Raw genomic sequence first — 19,013 nt, 5'->3', positions numbered from 1 at the left:
TTTATAATTGTTTTGTAACAGAGTTTTAGCTAGAAAGGTATTGTAACCCAAATACTTCAATCCATTTATGGTGGAGGGTTACATGCAGAGCATTGTAAAGCAAAATAGTTTGTTAATAAAATGTATTTTTGCAGATTTCTATTTTACCGTTGTTAGCATTACATATAAAACTTAGCCGGCACGTGTAGGTTCTCTGGTGGTTTGGATAGTAAATAAAACGCCTACCTTTGTGTTGTAGATGTAAACCCTGGTTCCTATCACCACCACTATGGAGAAATCAGAGGCTGCAAGTTTCTCTGCCATTAACCGTTTTACATCAAAACACTCTGGATGACTCTGTTTACATCACAAGGAGTAAATTATTGGGAAATTTTGAAAAAATGGTGGCATTCCCTTTTAAGTCGTTATATAGTAAAACATAATAAGACAGCAGTGGGAGAAAGTAAGTCGGAATTTTGATATACCGCTGCCAGGGGACACAGAGAAGCACAAAATCTCTGGCGACTATTTTCTCTTCTGCTGGTGGGAACCAGCTTCTCTACACGAAAAACCGTCCAGATCTGCTCTTGTAATCGAAAAGAGAAAAATGTCCAGAACATGCAGGGCAAGTGTAAAAGTGAGTAATGTTAGCACACTGACGTTGGAGAGAGGCTGGCATTTAGCGCGGGGAGAGAGTGAGAGAGGGGGGAGGTAAACAAGATGGCGACAGCCTTGAAGCAGCTGCATCAATAAAACCCGGAGCAGAGCAATTCACGTTTGACTGCAGTGATAACACTAAAAGGCTGAATTTGGAGTCGTGTGTGTTCTAGGCGTACTAATATCACCATGACGAGGTAAGGCGTGTGCGTTACATTTGTCGTGAGGACACTTGGATGCGCTGACTGTTGACTGGTGGTTAGCTTAGCATAGCTCAGCTCAATTCACTTATAGTGACGCTAACTGGCTAACAGTTGGCCGGTTAGCCTCACTGACTGGTCATTCCGATTGGCCTGGCTGTTCACGGATTATTTAAAACTCTCGTGTTCATTTCAGCCATACAGAAAGCAAACAAACACACCGTATGTGTAATTCGGCTGAATTATTTTGGAGCTGTATTGTCCGGGTCAGATAAGTCCGTTCATGTTCGTCCGCCGCTATGCGGCCAAGAACTCAGGACTTTAGCGGTTAGCTAGCCGCTTTGCCCCGTGAGTTTAACTGTAAAGGATTAGCTGAGTAACCTTTACCTCTGATGTCCTGTCGTACATCGCTTTTATTGTGTAGTTGCTTGCAAGCTACTGTGAAATAACCATGAAGGAGGCTAAACAAACAGAATCGTTATGCTTATAGACGTAGCAACAACCTAATGTAAATCACATTTCTGCGCGACATTCAGATTAGCTTGCCTGCTAATTTAGCTTGTCAAACACATTAAAGTCAAGTTTGCTACGTATAACTAGCTAGCTAGCCTTTATTTGAAACATTTTCCTGAGAATAAATGCCTTACGTATTATTAAATAAGTCGGCTTTCTAAATCAGTCTCTTAAAGTGCGTGTAATCACAAGATAACTCCTGGTTCAGCTGATGTGAAAATATGAGCCAAGTAGCTAAATGTGTTTACAACGAGCTGACACACCTCTTGCTGACTTTTATTTACCTGTTAAGTTTTCGCTTCAGCGCAGTTGATGTGTATTTAGCTAACTCAGTCATAAAGTGTCGTTGTCGTAGAGAGTTTAAAGCTGGGGGTGGGCGACATGTCAAATATAATATTACAACAATAAGTCAGTTTCATGTTAATTACATGATGTGCATCACGATATTTGGTTTTGATAAACAGGCGAAAGAGAACCAACAGTGCCACATTTAAAGATGTAAACATCGCTATCAGAAACTCTGCAGTAGAGATGTACTGATCAGGATTATTTTATGGCCGAACCCGGTTTCGTTACAGCCAGGTTTTGGCCGATTTTTGTTAGCTTACTTTTTAACCCAAAGCTCATACTAGCCCACATTTATCAAGCGTTTTGGACTAAGACCATGGTCAGGTTATAGAATTTCATTCAGTGTTAAATTAAAACTTAAGCTGGTCCTAGATCAGTATTATTGTAATGGTGGTCATTGTTTTGGACTAAATTAACATGTTTTTTTTTTTGTTTATTTGTTTGTTTTTTGCAGATTGATAAAATAAAAATGTTTCCTATGTAAATAACGTGAATCAAAGTGCTGCACTGAAAGTAAAGAGCACCTAGCTTTTTAATGCAGTGTGTCATATATAATTGTGGACAGTTTTGTATTAGTGTAAAAGCATAGTAGCAATAATTTAAATACAGCACATTTATGTTTGTCATAAAATTGCGCCACAGATTGGCCAAAATAACAGTAATGTATTGGCCGATTCCAATCTTGGTTGATTCCAATCTTGTTTCCATATAATACAATAATACAATAAATTATTAAGCTTTCATATACTGCCTTGCACTGAATCCAGTTAACCTGGCCTAAGTATGCTTTTTCTAATGACTCATCCAGCGAGTGTTATAAAAGCACTGATAATGTCCATAATATGCTCAGAAAAGCACATTGTGACATAATTGATCATGATAATGTTGATAAATGTCATGTTGATCACCAAAGTTTAGTGTTTGTACACTCTAATTGTTCTGTTTCCCCTGTTTGCAGGTCTCTTAGATGTTCTAGGATTAACGCTGGTTGGGGTTTGCTATGGTAAATGAGAAATAAGTGGTCACCCTGAAGGCGCAGCAAAACTATACCAAAGAAGTACTCGCTCCCCTTGTGCTGGACCTATTGTACAGTATTGCTGTCATCATACTGTGAAGATGTGTCTCTACTCGGTGTACCCGACGCTATAGAGAACGTCACGTTGTGCAAAAAGGAAAGGCTGCAGACCCAAGGCCGGATTCTTAACTCGAAAACTGTTTTGCTTTGCACTGGATATGTTGTCAGAGATGAATAAGGGTCCAGTCATACCAAATGTAGGCTAATACGAGCCTGCTTGCGATTGGACAGCGTCTTTTGAACACAAAAGGCCAGTACTGAGTATAGCAGTGCTGTCGTTTGGGTTTTCTTTTCTTTTTCTCTTTTTCCACTGTCTTTTATTTTTTTGCACTGGACCTCCCTGGCTCCTCTCCCAGTGGAAACTCTGCTGCACCCTCCCTCCCCCCCTCGGCACTACTGCCACTCATGTTTACAGTCCCTCTGTATCTGAGCCTGTTTGAAAGCAGTGCCACCGTCGCCCTTGGTCAGGCATGAATCATCTCTGATGCCGATCTAGTGGGTTCTTCTTCTCCTCCCAATCAGAACTGAGCTCCTGGAGACGAACTGCACCCCACGTTAGCAACTGGCGACCACCAGTGGTTGAGTTGCACCAGAGTGAACTGTGGGAGAGCAAGTGAGTGAGAGAGAGTGCGACAGGAGCAGGGGGTCAGGAAAGAAGATGAGCGTCGGTGAGCTTCAGCATCTGGACTACCTGACCGAGAATGAGCTTATGGGCATGGACACTTTCATCCACCGCATCGACTCCACCGAGGTGATTTACCAGCCACGGCGCAAGCGTGCCAAGCTGATTGGGAAGTACCTGATGGGAGACCTGCTGGGTGAGGGCTCATATGGCAAGGTGAAGGAGATGCTGGACTCAGAGACTCTGTGCAGGAGAGCGGTGAAGATCCTCAAGAAGAAGAAGCTGAGGAGGATCCCTAACGGAGAGGCCAATGTGAAAAAGTGAGTTCTCTCGCTTTCTCTCTCGCTTTCTCTCTCGCTTTCTCTCTCGCTCTCTCTCTCGCTCTCTCTCTCGCTCTCTCTCTCGCTCTCTCTCTCGCTCTCTCTCTCGCGCTCTCTCTCGCGCTCTCTCTCGCGCTCTCTCTCGCGCTCTCTCTCGCGCTCTCTCTCGCGCTCTCTCGCTCTCTCTCTCTCGCTCTCTCTCTCTCGCTCTCTCTCTCTCGCTCTCTCTCTCGCTCTCTCTCTCTCTCGCGCTCTCTCTCTCTCTCTCTCGCTCTCTCTTGCTCTCGCTCTTGCTCTCTCTCACTTTTTTTTTCCACCCCCATTTTCTCTTCTGTCTCTTTGCCAGTTGTCAGTCTCTTTCCCTTTTTCCTATCATTATTTCTTTCATGCTAACTTTTTTTTTCTTTCTACCCCCTGTCAGACTTTTTTCTCTCTTTCTCCTCCTTTCTGTCACTGCATCCATTCCTTTTTTTTCTTTTTGCTTTCTGCAGCACTTTGTTTTTTCTGTCTTTCTCTCTCTCATCATTCTGTCAGTATTTTTCCCTTTTCCTTTTTGCTTTCTCTCTCTGGCTCATGTTACTGCAGTCGGCTTCCTGATGACTGCGCTTTATCTTTATTAAATAAAAAAAAATTAATAAAAATAAATAATAAAAAATAAAATCTACATTTTCAGCACCACAATTCCAACAGGCCAATTGTACTGTCCATCATGGGATAAGAGGGTGAACTAGAAAGTTGAAGCAGCGACCGGTTCATTCTGTTAGCTGCACCAAAACATGTCACTGGATCACACTGGAGCTGCCATTTCATTCACTGTTTAGTAGCTTTAATGCCTTTCAAATCTCAGTAAATGCGGTTTTCAAGCTCTGTGTTCAATTTCTAAAGGCCCATAAGGCTGGAGCAATATTATGCTACCATTCCTTTATGGTAGTTCGCTGTCTAAATGAGCGTTTTCCTGTAAAAGCTAATGAAATGTTCAAAAAAGCGTTTAGCAGTTACTTGATGGCAATAGATACATTGGGCTTTGAGCTGGGGCAAACGCCTTTCTTTTCAACTTTTATTTCTTATAGCAGTGCAGTAGCAGTGATTTAATGTAGCTGTCCAGCACAACATAAAATGCTCCTTTGTTTTCAGACTGTTTGTACAAAGCTTGGCTACGGAATGATCTTTTTCCACTTCTTTTTTTTGTGTCTCACGCTGCCACAGCTAATATATGCCAGAGATTTTCCTTTACTGGGTTTGCATGATGTCCATAATACATTTATATTGATAGATTAACATATATACCTTAGATATGGCATGATGCCACTTTTTATTTTCTGATACCAATATTGAAACCTTGCATATCAGCTCATACCAAACTGATCTATTTCCTCAAATAGACTACTCCCCCAGAAAAAGAAATGCATATCTTACAACATGGCATTACAGAAAATGAGAGTGTAGTATTTCAGGATAGATGTTTTACAGGATTGTTGGCATTGGCTTATTTTCTTTCTTCCTTCCTTCCTTCCTTCCTTCCTTCCTTCCTTCCTTCCTTCCTTCCTTCCTTCCTTCCTTCCTTCCTTCCTTCCTTCCTTCCTTCCTTCCTTCCTTCCTTCCTTCAGGACTTCCCCTGATATCAGCCTGATACCTACCATCTGTACTCATGGCAAAATTTTCAAAATCCATCAATTACTCCTTAATTTAACATGGATAACAATCAGTTATTTACATTTTTTGGATCATATGAACATCATGATTCATTAAAACACTCAAACTCCTCTATGTTTGCTCAGGATGTTCATGTTAGAGGGCCCAATATATTGTGAAGCCGTATTTCATAAGATTTATTTGCACTAAAAACTAGTGATTTACTTTCTGTGCATTCTGATGTGTTTTATTTCTCGGGGTTTGTGATGTCACTTTGTCCCTTCTTCTTTCCAGAGGAGCTGTTTGATTTTTAATCACATCATGCAGCTTAATTAAAACGCAGCAGTGTGGAGCCTCAGGGTGCCTCTTTATATAGCTTTGCGGGTTTGGCCCTACATCAGAAATCCTCCCTTGCTCATACTTGTGTACATTTTGTCTGTTTATCTGTATCGTCTTTCAGTCGGGGAAATGCTCAAGGACGTCTGGGAGATAGTTTGAACTGTTTTGTGTTTGGTTGGTGCTCAGAACTAGGGATGCACCGATCCAAGTCTTATCATCTGATCATACTGAGTAAAGATCTGCCGGTGCTCTGTTAAGGCTCACTAGTTCCTCAGTAGCGATGTGCATAAACATAATTTTACAGTAGAGAATAATGTACCATAGTGAAGACATTCCTACATTCCTGTTGGGATTGTCCACATTTTTAAATAACAGTAGTCTAGAAAGTTTATGAAGTTGCAATGTTATAGTCTCAAAGTGACTTGCACACAGTGTGGCTGTGTCCCGAACTGAAAGCAGCTACCTTAATACCTTACTGCCCATGCTGTCTCATAAGTCAGTGACTTAGAAGGCTGTTATGACAATATGTACAACGGATTCATATCTGAGATGCACTTAGAAAGCAGCAATATGTTGCCAAGATACAGGCAGCTCACTGATTGCTGTTAGTGTTTAGCTGTGGCACTTTGTGTCTGGTGTACATTAACCTTTACATAGCAACAGCTGTGTTTCTATGTTTCTTTGTTGGAGTAAAGCAATTTGAACCCCTGGTGGTTCTTAAATACTAGAATGTTGAAGAGAAGCTGATTTTACTTATTTTTTTTCTTTTACAGCTTTGTAAAAACCTTGAATACTTGTTGGCATATTCAAATACATGCTCTCAATACTATCCTTAAAAAGAATTATATATATTTATATATATATATATATATTTTTTTTTTTTTTTTTTATTTTAGCGATATGCTAATTGTGCTGTAACGTAATAAGTCAGATAAGAAGGCAGATGAGGCTGACTGGATTTTTGCTTAAATCTTTTAAAATTTTTTGTTTAGTGATGTGTTTTGTGATCACTTTATTTGATGTACTGAGTGGAGTCGAGTTCATTTCCAGTGTGAAGTTCAATTCCATCACAAGTGAAATAACTTTGACAGGCACACAAATCTCATTCAGGATTGACGACTAGGCAAGTTATTTCAGCTTTTTTGCTGCATTTGTATGAATTTATGGCTGTTTATGTATTAGAGAGACTGACTAAACTGCTGTCTCTGTCTTCGTTTCTCAGTCCTGTGGCAGCTGAAGAAGTGACTAAGGCTAAGCTTCTTCACCTGAATGTCATTGTAGGAGGAAGTGTGGCTGTGTGTATATTTGTGTGTAAATGTACGTGTATCTATTGTTGTAGATTAACACTGCCATATTCGGATGTCCTTTCACTTTCAATAAGAACCATATTTAATTCTAAAATATTGTGGCGTCAGTAAACACCTGGTATTTGACTGACTTGTGAAAACTGATGGATTGTTTTCTGACAGGTCCTAATGCTGATTTAGGTTAATTTAGTCCACTATTTCTCAAGCCTGGTCCTGAAGGCCCACTGCCCTGCACTTTTTAGTGTTTTCCATGCTGTCAACACACCTGATCCAACGATTCCGCTCATTAACAGCCCATTATCGAGTTAAAGTGGGTGTGTTAAAATGGGGAAAAGCACTAAAAAGTGCAGGGCAGTTGGCCTATAGCACCAGGCCTGAGAAACACTGATGTAGTTCTTAGCAACCCCACGTATGCTCTGCTTTTGTTAGACTCTTAATTTTGTAGAGCAAGGACTAGTTTTTCTTTATGGCGTTGTTGGAGGTGAACTTCACGAAGCTTTGCAAAGCAGGGCTACGGCTATGCTAGTCAGTCATTATTGAGTTGTAGGCGGTAAACTAAATACAGTTCAGCTTTTTTCATTTTAGTGCTCTTTTTCTTTTTGAGTTAAAGTACCTTGTACTATATAGACAATATACTATATAGACAAACATCAGTATTGCTTTCTAACCCTGACAAGAAAAAGCCAAGTGTGCATTAAGCAGCAGCTTCTCTGAGCACAGCAGTAACAGTGCCAAGCTGAAGTCTTTTTTTGCCAGCTTCTTGCTTGAATTATTTTTGTTTTACCTTAAATGGTGCCTGATGTGCCAAAAAGTAACTACTGCACCATTTAAGGTGAAATGGGAAAATTTCTCGCGTAACAGTAATGACGAAACGAATACCTGAAGAATTTCAACTGGTATACCAGATAAACCAGTATATCACCCCCTACTACTTAATGTCACATCCATCACTAAGTAATTCCCATTTTCCACTGGTTTTATGAAAAGTTTTGTTTAAAGTGAAAAATAAGCCTCAGTCCCTGAATTGTCAGGATTTTAGAAGAGTGTTCTAGAATTCTGCTGTCGTCTCAGTTGTGACCGGAAGGTGAACCTGATGAATACTAAATTAGGGGACGAATAGCAACATAATTCGAACATTGGAGTATTTGTTTATTTTGGCTGTTGCAGTTTTGTTTAATTGTTATCATTAATGTGCAGTATGCCATTTTATAACATTCTAATTGATTAAAATAGTGTTGTCCATTAGTTTATTTTGGTAACACTCTTTGAATGAATGTGTCTTTGTATCTTCAGTTTACTTTCGGCCTGTCCTGCCTTCCTCTCAGTGACTGAAGTAGGCTTCAGGTTCCCTTGTGAGGCAGGAGGATAAGTGGCTTAGAAAGTGTATGTGTGTGTGCGCGTGTGCATACGTGTTTTATACACATTATATGTGGTATCTTGGATCTGACAGTTAAATGCAGTGATGTTTGTTTGCTGAATATGTGAGATTATTTTAAAAGAACAGTTCCAAAAATAAACAAAAACATGTTTTTATTAAGTTTTATTTTTTTAAGTACGCATTAAATGTGCGTTAAGTAACTCTTATTAATGCAAATGAGAATATCAACACAAAGATGTATTTGAAAAGGATTGTAACTTTGAATTTTTTCAGAGGGCGTGAAACAGACGGATTCTGAGAGAAAGAAACGAAGAGAAGTATGTGCCCTTCCCTTGGCCTTATATGGGTTCTGCTGGGATGCCGTAGTAGGGTCCTCATTCATAGCACCAATTAGCATTCCTGCTTCCCAGAGGTAGCGTGCCCTGACTGGCAGACAAACACACACACACTCACACGTTGGAGAGGAACTGGCATTGCGTAACGCCACTCCTGTTCCCATAGTCATGTCTGAGGAATTTTGAGGGGGGCTGGAGCCTCTGGCCTTGACCAACACGATCGAGGTCAGTAGACTACTGTCAGAAAAAATGGTGCCCTCTGGATAAATATTACTACTCCAAGGTACAAACAATGTAAATGTACCTTCAAAGGGGACAGCTCCAATTGTGTACTTTTAAATTAGTTTTAAAGGTTCACTTTCCTCAGGGGAAAGTGCATATTTGTGCAAATTAACATTTTCTGATGTTGGTTGTGATTTGGAATCCTTCCCCTAGCGGAAGAATCTGATCATCCGAAGATTTTTCGTTTATTTTTTTTGTGCATCATTAGAAGAGAAAAGCCTGGTTTTTGTAATCTTGGAGTTGGATGTGTTGATCCTTCATTGTTTCTGCACATTTCAAAAAGAGAAAATAAAAATATAGGGTAGGTGTTTTCTTCTTTTCTATAAAGCAGGGTTAATCTTCATATTAGCTGAATGAAACATTATTGCCAGACTGTCAGCAGGTTTGTTTCCAAATTAATCGAATAATCAGTCATGATAGAGCAACTAATCAATTATGAAAATAGTCATTAGCTGCACTTGTACTGCACACATACTGCTGAAGGTACCAACTCCAGTGGCAACCTTTGTACCCTGAAAGGGTTGAGAATTTTATTCTTTCCTGCACTGCTCAATAAAACTGGATATACTTCAGTAATAGTTTAGTTTGATTCTTCAGTGCAGTGTGTATTGTAGCTTCTTTTGCCTTTTTTACACCATTGGACTGGATATAAGAAGTGAAGGGTGGTTTCTGACTTTTGCACTGTACTGTGTGGGAAAGTTAATAGCATTTTTCTGGGGTATGTAATTAGAAGACCTGTCAACAACTTTGAAAAGTGATCATTACCCAGCTCTATATTTAAGCACTTGCAAGTGTGTATTAATATGCTGCATTAAAAAGTATTGACTACATGAGATGAACTGAGGTCTAGTGATTAAACAAGTAGACCCAGCTGGCTGTCACAGTCGACTGAGCTGCTTCTTTCTGTCTCTGCTAGATTATCAGTGATAGAGACAGACAGAACTCACTGATAGATGTGCAACATTCCTGGTGTGTGTGTGTGTGTACACACCAACACCCTTGTCTTTATGGCTATTTTTGGCCTCCATTCTGTCTGTGGTGTGAACTGTGAATAAAGCTACAGAAGTATTCTTCATCTCTTCTTCACATTAGATGCTTGAGTGTCTGTCTTTTGGATGTATGTGTTATAGGGCATGTACAATCGTAGCCTGTATAGCTTGGTTGTTGTTTTGTAATATACATTTTAATTTTTTTTATTTAAGATACCCAAATTTTGTTTTACAAGTTCCGCAAGACAAAGTATTTTTTTTGTTGAGTGGTAAAGTTTACCTTACTTGAGTGGGTTTATTTGTAAGAAATATAAGTGGGCCTGTTCTTTGTTTGGTCTAGCTACATTACATTGTGTGATTCAATGCACATTTACCTGGTGAGTCAGCACATTGGTAGATTTTTATTTTGTGTGTGTTTTTAATGGTGAAACTGGGAGTATTTCCACTTACCCCATGTTACAACCCTCCCTAGTCTCCCCTACAACCTGCTGTGTTCTCTCTGGATCAGATCATATATAGTCTTTCTGCAGGACTGCAGCTTAACTTTTTCATAAAATATGTTATGTTGTCTCATAAAGCATTAATACCTAATCTGGCTCCCTCATTCAGATGGTGCTTTTGTAGAGAGATGCACAATATGTTGGTATGTGCATTTCATTGCCTGGAGTTTTGTCTAGGGGGCCAGGGGACAGTCTTTGCAGTGGGCTGAAGGCCAGAAAGACAAAACAGCTAGCTAGCCATTAACTTGGTTTTTGCATGTTAAATTCTGTGGAAAGAGATTCTTCATTCTAGTAGTCTGTGTGTATTACCTATTCTGCTCTTTTAGCTTGTTGTTACATCTGTGTTAGTTTTTTGCCCTCCCACACTTTATTGTGTAATGTTACAAAATATTTTGTTGCTTAAATTACTCTGAGAGTGGGATGTTGGGCAACTTTCTGGCGAACCAAGTCAAACATCTATGCAGGCAAACTGTCCCGTAGGCCCCTGGACTCATGGTCTAAAGGAAATGTGTCAGCTAACATTAGCAATTACAGTCTAATTCTCCCTTGGATTTACTCCACTTCATATGTGGTTTACATTCTGAACTCATTTTAAAAGGCAAAAAGTGTGAAATCTGTCCACTGCAACACTGTGTTACTGTTATTACTTACTTTGTGTATCTCCCTCTATAGTCTTAGCAAAGAATTAATGAACCTACAGAATAAACTAGTTATTGGACGACACTCTGTAAGAGTGCTATAAAATTGTTTTAATAACGTGCTAAATGGTTTACATTTATGGGCAGGGCCATATAGATGGCCTGTATAGTGAAGATAAAGTTTTAGCTTATGTAACCTTTGACTGACTTCATTTTCAAAAGCATAAATGAATTTGTCTTCATCTTGTGATATGTGGTACTGTGCAAAAGGCAGAGACCACTCTTCATTAATTTATTTCTGATCACAACAGCCATAAAGTGCAAATTTTTCATTTTTCTCTGTCAGGGGAAAAAACAAATGGCATATATTTAAGAGAAAATTACACAGAAGCCAACAAAAACAATTGAATACGTCGCATTTTATACAGCTCCCAGATTTTAGGAGACTTGCTTTCAGTCTCTCAAAGAAATCTGCAGGGATATTTTTCCACACCTCCAAAGTCATTCTTAGAAGTAGCATTGACTTGAGTCATCTCACAGTGGCAGGATGGACAGACACACCTGGGGATTTTTTCAGAAATTAAGCAAGAGTCTCTTCAGAAATATCTCCTGAAAAATGAGTAATTTTACTAGACATTAAATAAGTGAAGGGTGGACTTTTACACAGGCCAGTATTCCCATTCTGTACATTGAAAACAACAATGGGTAGCTTTTTTTTTTTTGACTATAGTCAACACAAACTGTAAAAATACAAGATTGGACTCATTTTGTCTGTTATCAGTGTTGCAGATTCATGGGGCAGAATAAACTAATTGCCTGTATATTGGCTGTCTTTGTGTGTAACTCATTTAGTTATTCTGCTTTGTAGACTTTGAGAGCATAGAGAGCTTCTGACAAAGGTACAAGGATTCTGATGTGTCTAAAGCTTTGAACCAGTGATGTACTCAAATACTTCATGTGCAGATGATTCATATATGGGCTGAATGTTTTGTCATTTAACAGTGACAAAGCTGTCCTGGTTACACCTACTAATAACTGAAGTGGCTGTGCTTTATAACCCTCGTTTCCCTTTGAACAGAATCTAGTAAAGTGTTATACAGCTTTTTAGAGTCATACATGAAAGAATACAATTGTAAGAAGAAGATTTATAGTTTGAGAAAAATAAATGTTGAACCAATTTAAATGGGTTACTGGTAGTATAGCAGTGTGCATAAAATCACAGGAACAAATTGGGACACAGCGTTAAATCTCACCCCGAAAACCTGGTCTGTGTCGGTGTTGTCCATTCACTAAATTATTAGTCTGTACCATCTTGGTTGCTGTTATTCACCCATGTTACGCTAAGGTAAATTGAATATTAAACCTTAGAGTCGATGTAGACGTGTGTGACTTGCGCAGTAAGAAAACAGGCCATATGGTTTGGACGCACCAGTCTTTCAACAGTCTTTTGTCAGATGTTGCAACTGTGATGTTTGTTCTCCCTCGCCATATTCACTATTTACTAGAGCTTTCTGTGCTACTGCAAAACCTAAAATATAAAAACTAAAATACATCGCTACTGAATACGTTCGTGTCATTTTCTGTATTATTATTGACTGGATGCCTTGTAACTGTTTTTGCTGTTTGTGTGATGTCACCTGTTTGGTTACAAGGCATTGTTAAGAAACACTAACAAAACATAAACTGATCTTAAGAGAGCCTAAGTGTTCAGACACAGTATGATCTTTGGGTTTAATGTAGAAATGTTCTCAGTGCTTGTGAGCTTTGTTTTATTGAATATGAAGGTTTGTAATGGTTTTTGAAGACATTGGCTGTGTAGCTAGAGTACTTTCACAATTACTCAGTTAAACTCACTCAATTTAGGCATAATCATCATGCAAACTGCCTAACCAATGCACATTTTAAAATTCTTCTCTTAATGTTTAAAACTGAGCTTAATGCATGTTTGTTACATATTTTATATTTTAGAAGACACAAGCTTTGTAGTCTTGGTCTTTGATTTTGAAAGCAGTGCGTGGGTTGTTAATGTCCAGTATTTTGCCTTTCTAAACTCGTTACTAGCGGTAGATTTCTCAAATGCTAATATTCTCAGAACCAACTAGATAGAACAGTCCTAGTAGCAACCAGACGTTATGGTGAACATGTTGGAACAAAACAAATACCTTGCTTTTTGAAGGATATAAAGCCATAGGGAACATTGGTGGTTTGCTCTTGGTGTCATTCTTCTGACTTTTGTTTTCAATAAAATGGACCTAAAAGCTCTGAGAACATGGCAGAATGGTAGTGCCTTCTGCTGGAAGATGTGGAACTTTTTAGGCAGTTCTTCCACCACAAGGTGCCTCACTGTGCATTTGTGTAAATGTGAAATCTGCCATGTCTTGAACCTATCACAACTTCCTTCAAATCACTGAATGTACACGGAGTGTGAAATGTGTTTAGTTCTGGTTCAGTTGTCTTATTAATTCAGTCCTTCTGGCTGCAACAATTAAAATGGCTGTGGAAGATGCAACAAACTCAGACTGTCCCGATCATAATCCAGGCATAATTAAACTGGCTGTGTTAAGCCCTGTGCTATATAGTAAGGTATTATCCACAACCTGTGGCGATGAATCTCACTTTCAGAAGTTATAATTTTTTAAAATGATGGCTTTCAAACTCTATGTCAAATTTTGATTGTTCTGCATCAATGTCTGAGAATGCCTTGGAGAACATTTGTCATTGGCCAGGTTGCTTAGTAATTTCTAGAACTTGAAGTTAAGTTTCTCAAACCTGCAGTAATTATTGGATAATATGTTTTGCAGCCTTAACTGAAATCTCTTAGTGCAGATGCTGTGCTGCACTCTTGCTAAACAGGACAAGAAAGCCTTGTTGTGGCTGTGGGCAAAACCTGAGGGGAACAGAGTACGGTTTGAACAGGTTTGCATTGAAATGAGACTTGACATTCTTGCAGTCCTGCTCCAAATGTGGCCTTTTCATTCACTCGCGTGCACACATCTGCACTCACATTTATTTCACCACAGTCTCAATCATCAGCTAAAAATGTGTTCATGGACCAAGAGGGATGTTTCATAAATGCTTTTAATTGCACCAGGTCCATCTGCTTGCTGTGGGCTTTGACATTCTACCTCATGAAGTAATTAAATGAAAACTCTTGAGAAATTAATTAAATAGTTATATATTAAAAACACTCTGGGCTGCTTTTCTGGACATAGGAGCATTAAGAGAACGTAACAAATGGAACTTCTCTGGACAGAGTACTTTTATTTAGGTTTAGACTAAGAAAAGTACTAGACTTCTCTTTAGGTTTAGGAGTACTGAACCTCATCTCTACCTGCCTGTGTATTGTGCAGTCAGTTATCACACCAAACTGACTCAACTGGTTGGCATAAGTGTCATAAGTGAAACATTTATGTTGCTTTGGTTCTGTCTTGTCCTGTGTTATTTGAAGATTCAGTATAATCCAAAAGTTAGCTTTCATGGTCACCAAATAAGTAAACAGGGCGTTTTCAAGCCATCATTGAATAAATGTCAAATCATCTGTCTAACGGTTGCTTAATGGCAAAGAGTGCTTTTAACAAGAGCAGCTGGTCAATGTTAGCTTAGCTGGCATAACGGCACTACTCAACACACGTTTGATTCTTACTGAGTAAATCGCTGACACAAATTTAGATCACAGTGATTCAAATCTGAAGCAGTGAAATTGAGTAGCTGTCGTAGAAGGGTCAGAAAGGTTTAATTTAAACCTTTGGATCTGTAGCCATCTGTAGACCCAAACAGTACCACACACAGTACAGGTCTCTGGAACAGATGTCTGCAAGAGCAAAAGTGAAGTGAATGGTGTTGGTTTGAGAGAGAGCCTGTTGAGCGATGGGTATTTAAGTGAAAGCTGAAATTTAATGTACTCTGTGGTGTTTGTAGCTCTTAAGAGTCCTTTTTATGTTTGTCCTTGCTCTGATTTACCCTTTCTATCAGCACCACCAATCAGTGAGCCCCTCTAAAATATAAATGGGTACAATGTGTTTATTTGGCTGTTTAGACATGAAATAGAAATGTGACGTACATTAGAAATATTAGCAATTTAAAAAAATGTATACCTTATTACTGAAGCCTAGTTATTGTTGGTGGGATAGTTGCAGAGCAGCTTCCGTGCTGTGTTAACAATGTGTGAAAGCTACTCTTCCCTGAAACAGCAGTGAAAACTTATTTGTTGCAATATCCAGATGTGTTGTTTTTGCTGCTGTGAAACTGTTTAATTAGAATGTTTGTAGGCAGATGAGTATCACTATACATATTTGAGAACATTCAACGAACTTGCTGTGCCTCAGTTACACCAGGCTCGTATTGGACTGAGCATTTATTTATCTTATCTGATCATTTAAAGTGATCCCACTTGATTTTTTTTTTTTTTTTTAAAGCTAAAGACCGTGCACTAGAGGAACTCTTCATACATCACCTTGTGTTTTGAAAGCGGTAATATGTTTACGCAAAAGAAATGGGCCACCAAGTTCATTTATTTGGCTTTACTTGACATGCAGAGTGAAGCTTGGTGCATCCTCAGTCGCTCTCATAGCATATCTGCGACAAGCCTGAATACCTTGATAATGTGTTTATCTGATTCATATAATATAGGAAATGCTGTCTGTATTAATCTAGAGTTCACTTATTTCATTTGTGATGGAGCATGAACTTGGCTTTGCGTTGAGTAAAACAGCTAAAATAATTATGAAAACATGTTGGCAAGTAAAAATTGAAAATATTCACATATTGTACTTACCTCTCCATCATCGCTGCTGTCTAGGTCAGCATAAAACCTATTGTCTGTCTTTATATCTAAAAAGAGCCACTTTAATTAAAAAAAGTGTGTGTGTGTGATTATATACAAAAAACAAAATTGAAATATATTGATTTAAAAACTCTTTAACCAGCTAAAATATAGTTTGGTGACAAGTTTTTCTGTCGGAACTCACTACTAAGTTAAACTACGTACCAATGGCGGCTGTTACAGGGAACCTCTAAACAGCCAGCTGTGGCCGCTGTGGAGCCTAGAAGAAAGGAAATTCCCGCCACAGTATCAGACTTAAAATAATAACAATTGCATTTTCCACTTAGTGGCAAACAATATATTGGTGACTGATACATGGAATATCCCTTTTTGCTGTATTGTGTTGTTGACTTCTTTCCATAACTTTAAAACTCAAACTATTATTTGCACTGTTAAAAATTATTAATTAAAATTAATGGAGGTAAGAATAGCTGTCTTATTAAAGGCTTTTGTCTTTAGTAGTAGTATATTAAATGTAGAAAACAATGATGTAATGCCTGAGGTTTCAAATTATTCAGGCCAGTTTTATACTACAATGATACTTCAGCAATTGCCACATATATATTATACAAGTGTGATTCAAGTAAACTAGTTTTCAGTTCTATCACTCAGTATATGGTACTCTCTCATTAGCAAACCATGCAATAGAAAGATTAGTTTAAAACACACGGTCATGTTCCTTTTAATCTATGTATGAAGAACTAGTCCGTGATTTTTATGCTCTAGTTGTAGGCTTGATTAATGCAGCGTTTTAATTTTCGTGTTGTGTTTTTTCCTCAGGGAGATTCAGCTGCTACGAAGACTACAGCATAAAAATGTGATCCAGTTGGTGGATGTGTTGTACAATGAAGAGAAGCAGAAAATATATCCTTTATTCTCTTATTCTCATTCTCTCTCTCTCTCTCTCTCTCTCTCTCTCTCTCTCTCTCTCTCTCTCTCTCTCTCTCTCTCTCTCTCTCTCTCTCTCTCTCTCTTTCTCTCTCTCTCTCTCTCTCTCTCTCTCTCTCTCTCTCTTTCTCTCTCTCTCTGACGCAAATGTGATCTCATTGCTATTTTCTCACACACACTCTTGGTGTCTATTCCTTCAGTCTGTATTCACAGAGAATCTTGGTCATCCTGTAAGAATGCTTCTAGAATGTTTTATATATAAAATTTCTTTCTGCAAGAAAACACATTTCTTTTCAAAATTCAGCCTCTTTCCTCGCTTCTCAGTGAGTGTCATCACGCAGCTGCCCATGCATCACAATAGTTGCTGAGAAAAGCAGTTACGCACAAATGTGACAGGTTTATTGCTGCTACTGAGGGGCTGCCAAAATGTTTACTTACTGTCATATTTATTGTGAAATTTGTGAGAGTAGTGTGTTGGAGCATAATGTTACAATTTATTAATACATCGATCAAAAATGAGTGGGGTGTTTCCTGATAATTTGTTGTGCATGAGACTGATGGCTTAATGAGATCTGTGAAATTCACACTGAATTGGGAAGCAGTTGTAATTGTAGTTGATGGTAGTTGATTATTTAAAGGGAAATTCCATCCTTTTTCAAAGTTTAATTGAAGTATAATTAAGAGTCAGCGTAAAATGTGATGTGAAATGCACCGTCCTGGAAACTTGGTCAGAATTGTTCAGTGATATGAAGCAGATGTTAGAAGTGTTTAATGCCTTTAAAAGTTCCCTAACAAAGTTATCACATGAAATTGTTATAAATATTCCATGTGATGCCTAAAACATTTTTTAGGAGAGTTTTGGCCTCATGAATATTTAAAACAAGTACATTCATGGCAGAGAGGTGCATGAAGGGCCCAAAGAGAACTTATTTGTTTGGATTTACCACTAATTTACTTTTATCAGCGTTCACTGGGCATTTTGGATAGTAAATGAAATGGCTAAATTTTAGTTGTAGCCATTATGACACTGGTTCCCATCACCTCCTCTGTAAAAGAATCTGACTCAGTAAGTTTCTTTACAGTGAACCAATTTACATCAAGCCACTCTCAATTACTTGTATCTCAACCACTGAATTATTATAATCTCCCTTTAAATGCAGAGAAAACAATATAGAATAACTTATGGCTGAGAATAATAAGTGGGGAGTTACAACAGAGGATCCGTGCTTTTCTTCTGGCTGTATCTGATGTTGAAAGAACCAGTAAGGTATAAAGAGAAGTGTAAAAACATGCTTTTCCTAATGTAAGAGGAAATTGGATAATGTTGGGATGCAGATTGATTGACATGTTAAAAGAGAGGCATACACTGTAGAGTGGTTTAAAGAAAGGGACCATATTATGACAGCTTTTTATTATGCAGTCAGTTTAATTTGAGAGTATGTTGTACCAGCAAAGTGAATAGCTGATAGGACGTTCAATCTCAGATGAGATTAGAACATGGTGTGCACAATGAAGGACTAAGAGCTTGCCTCAGACAGACCATAATTACAGTTGTAGAATAGGTAAATGAAGTGGCCATTTACGTAAAACCTTTTTTAATGTTATAGTCATAGGGACTGGGCTCTAATTTAGAGTCTTTACCTTACATTTGTTTTTTATTTGTTAATTACCCCACCTGCCCAGAGGTCCATTATAACATTTGCTTATAGTTATGTTCTAACAAATGGTCTAATTCATTTTTACATGGCCGTTTTCTAGCCTGTCTTTGTCCCTGACAGTTATTTTGCCTTATGTACACTGTCTCTCTTCTGATTGGCTTTCCTGTATTGTACCTCATTTAAAAAGCAGTGTAGGCTGAAACACTACAACTTCAACATGAATTTGCAGGTGTGTGTGAATATGTAAATGTAGTGGTTTATGTGACATCAGATAAACAATGACATCAAAATGGTTTCAGCTCCATGTCCATGTATGGAGTGGAGAGTGAACATATATCCCTTAGAATTGAACTGTTTGCTTGTGTTACTGTTAAACTGCTTGGTTACACTGCTACCAGAAATCATATAGCAGTGTAACCAAACCCTGCTTTAGGCCTCTTAGGAAGGTCCACACTGCCCCTTGGTTTATTACCTGGAAAGCCTAGCGTTAGGAACTGTTACCCCTGCTTATCATGAAACTTCTTAATTATT

General features: G+C 38.5%; 1 protein-coding gene across 1 annotated transcript in view; it reads left to right on the top strand.

Annotated features, from left to right (window-relative positions):
* The first annotated feature begins 676 nt into the window (after nt 1-676).
* Nucleotides 677-19,013, top strand: part of stk11 (serine/threonine kinase 11) — a 33,472-nt gene continuing 15,135 nt past the window's right edge. Inside the window, exons 1-3 of the mRNA XM_017697189.2 lie at nt 677-833; nt 2,656-3,714; nt 16,717-16,800. Coding sequence (XP_017552678.1) covers nt 3,431-3,714; nt 16,717-16,800 — 368 coding nt within the window. The 5' untranslated portion in view covers nt 677-833; nt 2,656-3,430. The remainder of the gene's footprint in view (nt 834-2,655; nt 3,715-16,716; nt 16,801-19,013) is intronic.

Source organism: Pygocentrus nattereri, chromosome 19 (assembly GCF_015220715.1).
Source record: "Pygocentrus nattereri isolate fPygNat1 chromosome 19, fPygNat1.pri, whole genome shotgun sequence".
NCBI lineage: Eukaryota > Metazoa > Chordata > Actinopteri > Characiformes > Serrasalmidae > Pygocentrus > Pygocentrus nattereri.
This window is presented reverse-complemented; position numbering and strand designations above follow the sequence as displayed.